General features: G+C 43.7%; 1 protein-coding gene across 1 annotated transcript; it reads left to right on the forward strand.

The window, feature by feature from the left end:
- The first annotated feature begins 450 nt into the window (after positions 1-450).
- LOC118386228 (ankyrin repeat and SOCS box protein 9-like) lies at positions 451-7,702 on the forward strand. The gene is made up of 7 exons (XM_035773780.2): positions 451-832; positions 950-1,029; positions 1,419-1,526; positions 6,012-6,162; positions 6,420-6,554; positions 6,803-6,994; positions 7,232-7,702. The coding sequence occupies exons 1-7, from the start codon at positions 739-741 to the stop codon at positions 7,381-7,383; spliced, it is 912 nt and encodes a 303-aa protein (XP_035629673.1). The 5' UTR covers positions 451-738; the 3' UTR covers positions 7,384-7,702.
- The last annotated feature ends 394 nt before the right edge of the window (positions 7,703-8,096 follow it).

Here is an 8,096-nt window from a genome sequence, read left to right on the forward strand (position 1 = left end):
AGTAGGGAGCATAAACTGGTTTCTGGCAAATTCCTGTGAGCCTGGAATTTCTCCTTGTAAAGTTTAGGCATTTCTAAGTCTATCAAGCCAGCTTTTTGAACTGAATTTATTTCCAAAAATGGATTGGATTTGTGGAAACTTGCATGTAAAGTCTGACTACAGCTGATGAATAACTAGGCATGGAAAAGTCCTCCACTTAAAGCATGGCTTTACAGTTTGTATCCAAGGAAAAAGTGTCAGTCACGGTGTTGACACATTACCCAAACTACAAAAACAAACGTGTACCTGCACATCTCCTATGTATCTTTCCAGCCCCCCCTCTATATTTCTTACTCTAGCCCCCTCCTTCCCTCTAACCCTCCCTGTTTAGCTCGAGGTGATGGGTGTGAACTGTCTGTGATGACAGTGTCAAGTTACAGATCTGCTCAACAGGATTCTACTCACTCTCTCTGCCCACAATTGGGTCTAATGAACACCATATGCACTGTAAAAACAAGCCCAGCAATGCATTCAAAACCACTTCCTGCAGGGCAGACTGAAGCTGAGGGGAAATGACATCACAGGCTTTAAGTTGGGAGGTGATGTCGAAATCACCCAAAAACAGTTCAGGAACAGACGGGTACAGATAAGTGTTGACACCAGCGACAGGTCGAAGTCCAGTTGCTGATGTTACAAAACCAATGGTGCAAGACAGACTACTAGACTCCCGTCTGATTTGGGGAACTCTCTAGGTCAACAATGAGACAGGCTACAGGACACAGCAGTGACAACCAGAGGAACAATGCTACCCAGACTGGATCAGTTGTTTTTCTCTCCAACCCTTTGATGAGTGGTGAGTAGACTGCTTGGTGAGATACAGTAAAAGTTTACACTTGTCTATATCTATGCTTTGGCCAATGAATGTCTGTATCTGTGAATGATCCTATGATTGTTGTTCTTCTCTTATAAGATATGGAGTCAGATTGGTCCCCCATTCATGATGCAGCCTACAATGGACGCGTTCTCACACTGAGAAACCTAATAGCTCAGGTAAGGAAGGCACACCCAGACCCACAGGGCACAGACAATTCAACGTTTATTCCACGTTGGTTCAATGTAATTTCATTGAAATGACATGGAAACAATGTCGATTCAACCAGTGTGTGCCCTGTCTGTCCTTATTATGCACACTCATGCCTGCAGGCTTTAGTGTAACTGCTATTTGGTATTTCTGTTTGTAAAGTAACAATAGCCTTACCATTGTCTGCGGAATGGGGATGTAGATGGAATGCATCACTTAAGCACAGCATTATTCAAGGGACAGCTTAGCACACTGAACATTCAAAGCAATTTCAATATGGAGAAATGTCTGTCTATGGTTGGCAGAGGGAATAGGATTGGTTTTATATTTGTGTGTCATTTTTCAACCCTCTTCACAGGGAACGTGTGTCAACCTTGCCACTCAAGACAGAGTCTCTCCCCTTCATGGAGCATGTCTGCAGGGACACACTGACTGTGCCCAGTTACTGTTAGAAAATGGGGCAAATGTAAGTAAGGAATTTCACTCTAATCTGCACCATCTCTGAATTTGGCTGATTTTAAGACTCACAGCACAAAGTTGTATACATTATTTACATGATTCAATTTCAATGTAGAACAAGCGCAGGCCAAATACAGGCAGACCCCTCTGAATATGGGTTATAAATGTGTCTGTAGAGTTATTAGGTGATTAACCTCACTCGTTCCTTGTCACTTTAACATTACTAGCACAAATCTGTAGACAACAATCCCCCAACTGTACACTGAGTGAGTGTAAAGTCACATGTTTCAATAGCTACTGAATTGGAGTGTAACAATTTATTTAACTGTTGAATTTTCGTTTTTATAAAGCACTGAGTGAAAACAGAATATCAACAACATAGCTCAGGCAGTAGGAAGCTCTCTCAACCATTTATATGCAGATGATACCGGCTTATACTCAGTAGTCACCTCATACAAGTACTTGGGAGTATGGCTTGACAGTACACTGTCCTCTCAGCACATATCCACGCTGCAAGCCACGGTTAAATCTAGACTTGGTTTCCTCTATCGTAATTGCTCCTCTTTCACCACAGCTGTGAAACTAACCCTGATTCAGATGACCATCCTACCCATGTTAGATTACGGAGACGTAATTTATAGATCGACAGGTAAGGTTGCTCTCGAGTGGCTTGATGTTCTTTACCATTCGGCTATCAGATTTGCCACCAATGCTCCTTATAGGACACATCACTGCACTCTATACTCCTCTGTAAACTGGTCATCTCTGTATACCCGTCGCAAGACACACTGGTTGATGCTTATTTATAAAACCCTCTTAAGCCTCACTCCCCACATCTGAGATACCCACATTCAACCCTCATCTTCCACATACAACCCCGGTTCTGGCAGTCACATTCTGTTAAAGGTCCCCAAAGCACACACATCCCTGGGTTGCTCCTTTTTCAGCTCACTGCAGCTAGCGACTGGAACAAGCTGCAAGAAACACTCAAACTGGACAGTTTTATCGCCATTTCAACATTCAACGACTTAATCATGGACACTCTTACTGACACTTGTGGCTGCTTCACGTGATGTATTGTTGTCTCTATGCTTTTTGGCCTTCGTGCAGTTGTCTGTGCCTAACAATGTTTGTGCCATATTTGTGCAGCTACCATGTTTTGCTGCTACCGTGTCGTTGCTCTTGGTAGGCCGTCATTGTAAATAAGAAGTTATTCTTAACTGACTTGCATAGTTAAATTAAGGTAAAAAAATATATATACACGGAACAAAAATATAAACGCAACGTGCAATTAAAAAAAATATTGAAATCAATTTAAATAAATAAATTAGGCCCTAATTTATGGATTTCACATGACTGGGAATACAGATATGCATCTGTTGGTCAGATACCTTTAAAAAAGTAGGGGCATGAATCACAAAACCAGTCAGTATGTGATGTGACCACCATTTTCCTCATGCAGCACGGAACATCTCTTCAGCATAGAGTTGATCAGGCTGATGATTGTGGCCTGTGGAATGTTGTCGCCCTCTCCTCTTCAATGGCTGTGCGAAGTTGCTGGATATTAGCTCGAACTGGAACACGCTGTCATACACGTCTATCCAGAGCATTCCAAACATGCTCAAGGGGTGACATGTCTGGTGAGTAGGCAGGCCATGGAAGAACTGGGACATTTTCAGCTTCCAGGAATTCTGTACAGATCCTTGCGACATGGGGCTGTGCATGATCATGCTGAAACATGAGGTGATGGCGGCGGATGAATGGCACGACAATGGGCCTCAGGATCTCGTCATGGTATCTCTGTGCATTCAAATTGCCATCGATAAAATGCAATTGTGATCATTGTCTGTAGCTTATAACCTGCCCATACCATAACCCCACCGCCACTATGGGGTACTCTGTTCACAACGTTGACATCAACAAACCGCTCGCCCACACGATGCCCTGCCATCTGCCAATTACAGTTGTGACAGGGGTTCATCCGTGAAGAGCACACTTCTTCAGTATGCCAGTGGCCATCCAAGATGAGCATTTGCCCACTGAAGTTGTTTACAATGCCAAACTGCAGTCAGCACGCAGATGAGCTTCCCTGAGATTTTCTGACAATTTGTGAAGAAATTATTTGGTTGTGCAAACCCACACTTTCATCAGCTGTCCAGGTGGCTGGTCTCAGATGATCCCATAGGTGAAGAAGCCGGATGTGGAGGTCCTGGGCTGGCATGGTTACACGTGGTCTGCGGTTGAGGCCGGTTGGACATACTGCCAAATTCTCTACAACAACATTGGAGGCGGCTAATTCAATTCTCTGGCAACAGCTTTGGTGGACATTCCTGCAGTCAGCATGCCAATTGCACATTCAATACTTCAGACAACTGTGGCATTGTGTTGTGTGACAAAACTGCACATTTTAGAGTGGCCTTCTATTGACCCCAGCACAAAGAACACTTGTGTAATGATCATGCTGTTTAATCAGCTTCTTGATATGCCACACCTGTCAGGTGGATTGATTATCTTGGGAAAGGAGAAATGTTCACTAACAGGGATGTTAACAAATGTGTGCACATATAAATAAGCTTTTTGTGCGTATATATAACATTTCTGAGATCTTTTATTTCAGCTCATGAAACATGGGACCAACACTTTATACACTGCTCAAAAAAATAAAGGGAACACTTAAACAACACAATGTAACTCCAAGTCAATCACACTTCTGTGAAATCAAACTGTCCACTTAGGAAGCAACACTGATTGACAATAAATGTCACATGCTATTGTGCAAATGGAATAGACAACAGGTGGAAATTATAGGCATTTAGCAAGACACCCCCAATAAAGGAGTGGTTCTGCAGGTGGGGACCACAGACCACTTCCAAGTTCCTATGCTTCCTGGCTGATGTTTTGGTCACTTTTGAATGCTGGCGGTGCTTTCACTCTAGTGGTAGCATGAGACAGAGTCTACAACCCACACAAGTGGCTCAGGTAGTGTAGCTCATCCAGGATGGCACATCAATGCGAGATGTGGCAAGAAGGTTTGCTGTGTCTGTCAGCGTAGTGCCCAGAGCATGGAGGCGCTACCAGGAGACAGGCCAGTACATCAGGAGACGTGGAGGAGGCCGTTGGAGGGCAACAACCCAGCAGCAGGACCGCTACCTTCGCCTTTGTGCAAGGAGGAGCAGGAGGAGCACTGCCAGAGCCCTGCAAAATGACCTCCAGCAGGCCACAAATGTGCATGTGTCTGCTCAAACAGTTAGAAACAGACTCCATGAGGGTGGTATGAGGGCCCGACGTCCACAGGTGGGGGTTGTGCTTACAGCCCAACACCGTGCAGGACGTTTGGCATTTGCCAGATAACACCAAGATTGGCAAATTCGCCACTGGCGCCCTGTGCTCTTCACAGATGAAAGCAGGTTCACTCTTCAGCACATGTGACAGACGTGACAGTCTGGAGACGCCGTGGAGAACGTTCTGCTGCCTGCAACATCCTCCAGCATGACCGGTTTGGCGGTGGGTTAGTCATGGTGTGGGGTGGCATTTCTTTGGGGGGCCGCACAGCCCTCCATGTGCTCGCCAAAGTTAGCCTGACTGCCATTAGGTACAGAGATGAGATCCTCAGACCCCTTGTGAGACCATATGCTGGTGCGGTTGGCCCTGGGTTCCTCCTAATGCAAGACAATGCTAGACCTCATGTGGCTGGAGTGTGTCAGCAGTTCTTGCAAGAGGAAGGCATTGATGCTATGCATTGATGCTATGGACCACAGACTGTCCAGCCTTTAGTCCAGGTCTGCCCGTTCCCCACCTCAGACCTGAATCCAATTGAGCACATCTGGGACATCATGTCTCAGCCTCCAGCTCCATCCACAGACTGTCCAGGAGTTGGCGGATGCTTTAGTCCAGGTCTGGGAGGAGATCCCCTCAGGAGACCATCCGCCACCTCATCAGGAGCATGCCCAGGCGTTGTAGGGGAGGTCATACAGGCCTTATTATTATTCGGCTGGTCATTTATGAACATTTGAACATCTTGTCAGCACCTGGAGGCCAAACACACTACTGAGCCTCATTTTGACTTGTTTTAAGGACATTACATCAAAGTTGGATCAGCCTGTAGTGTGTTTTCCTGATGTACTTTAATTTTGAGTGTGACTCCTGAATTCCAGACCAGACCTCCATGGGTTGATCAATTTGATTTCCATTGATAATTTTTGTGTGATTTTGTTGTCAGCACATTCAACTATGTAAAGAAAAAAGTATTTAATAAGAATATTTCATTAATTCAGATCTAGGATGTGTTATTTTAGTGTTCCCTTTATTTTTTTGAGCAGTGTATATCTCCATATAGGTGTGCAACTACCATTCCCAGACACACTAATATGCTTGGAATGTGACAACCAGTGGAGTGTTAACCTTCTCAGCAGGCTATCACCAGCAGTTATGTTGGTTTGTATAGGATGGTAGAGGTATCTGGCAAGATATATGTTGTTGTCTGCGGTACCAGGTGAATGTCCCCATGTTGGAGAAGACCACCCCTCTGTCAGAGGCCTGTGCCCGGGGTCACGTGGCCTGTGTGACCCTGCTCCTCCAGCACGGAGCCTCACCCCAGGGATCCAGCCTCTCAGCTTCCCCCATCCACGAGGCTGCAGCCAAAGGTCAGGGGTCACATTCTTAGCTTTTGTCAGCTTTTATCAAATAGAAAAAAGCACCATGAACTCCATTTGTTGTTGTTGCAGTTATATGTTTTTGTAATAACAAGGAGCTATATCACTTTGTTAAACCAGTCAGATTTGATATTTTTTATGATAAAGTGTAATGAAATGTATCATTCCCCAGATTTAGATACAGTAAGCAGTTTTTCAAAGCAGATCCCACACACTGTTCTTTATCCACTGAATATATCTATGTCCAGGTCACCCAGAGTGCATAGAGTCTCTGGTTCATCACGGGGCAGATGTAGATCAGCACACTGACCAATCAGGCTCGCCACTCTACATTGCCTGCACAAATCAGCATCTGAGTACTGTGAGGAAACTGCTTCAGCTTGGTATGAAAATGTATTCTCTTTCGTTTGTTATTACGCAGAAAGGATGTATAGATAGATAATGTATAGATAGATAGAATCTGGACTAGACATTGACCAGGGTGCTTCTATCACACGGTGCTCAAATATGAGTTATTTACAGTTTACACTTGGCCTGCAGTATATGATACTCTCATTTGACATTTACGGTAGGCTACATACAAAATCCACACATTTACACACAATATCCACACATATATCCTCTCTGTCAGGTGCTAGTGTGAACAGGAGTAAGGATGGGGACTCTCCTCTGCACGCGGCAGCCCGTCTGTCCAACCCTGAGCTGGTGTCTGTTCTCCTGGAGCACGGGGCTGACTGCAACTGCAGAGACACACAGGGCAAGCAGCCCCTGGACCTGGCCCCTCCCAACAGCCCCGTTGAGAAACTACTGGGCCACAGAGGAGGTAGCTAGACCCTTAAGATTTTGGACAGAAGATTCTGTGGTGCTTTGAACTGCTGTTGTATACATCGAGTTTAAATCCATCATGGATGTGTTTGTGAAAGGATTCTTGGTTCTTGCATGATTTATTAATAGATTTGCATAGTATTTACATTGTGCTTGTGTTATTAACAATATCAAATCCTGAGAACATCTTTATGTTATCTAAATGATGGCTGTTTTTCCTCTGATGGCTGACCAGGAGTGTCTCGTCTGATGCAGCAGTGCCGGCTGTCCATCAGGAAGGTTTTGGGAAAGGCCAGACTTAGTTCAATCCATGGTCTTCAGATCCCCACAGAACTGAAGCAATACCTTCTGTACCAATCAGATCGAAAGGGTATATTAATTAAATGAGCATATTTTTTTATGTTCTATCTCAATGCATTTCTACTTTCGGTCAATAGGTGGCACCTTACCACCAGCATCTGTGGAGAGAGGACGTTAACACTTATTGTGAATGTTGATTAGTGGAATGGTTTGTGCCACATTATCAGATTTGTACACATGAAAGATATGAGAAAGAAGGGAGAACTAGATTTTCTGCTTTCAGAAATAAATTAATGAATATGTATATACTGTTACTTGAAAATTGGTGTGAATATTGCTCAACGGTAAGATCATACATGTTAACCAAAGGAATGCCAAATAAACATAATTATTTTGTTTCAAACAATGCCTTTTGGATTTTCTAAAAAGCTTCAAATGTAAGTATTCATTCATGATACTGTACTTTCATACACCCATTAATGCATTCATCTAGCCATACACAAGTTACATGTAAATAAGTAAATATATAAGTACGTACACACACAGTGCATTCAGAAAGTATTCAGACCCCTTGACTTTTTCCACATTTTGCTACAATACAGCCTTATTCTAAAATTGACACAAAAAAAACCTTTCCTAATCAATTCCTCATAACAAAGCAAAACCAGGTTAAGGTTTTTTTTTGGCCAATGTAATAAAAATATAACATTTACATAAGTATTCAGACCCTTTATTCAGTACTTTCTTAAAGCACATAAAGGCAATGATTACAGCCTTGAGTCTTCTTTGGTATGACGCTA

The sequence above is a fragment of the Oncorhynchus keta genome, chromosome 7 (assembly GCF_023373465.1).
Source record: "Oncorhynchus keta strain PuntledgeMale-10-30-2019 chromosome 7, Oket_V2, whole genome shotgun sequence".
NCBI lineage: Eukaryota > Metazoa > Chordata > Actinopteri > Salmoniformes > Salmonidae > Oncorhynchus > Oncorhynchus keta.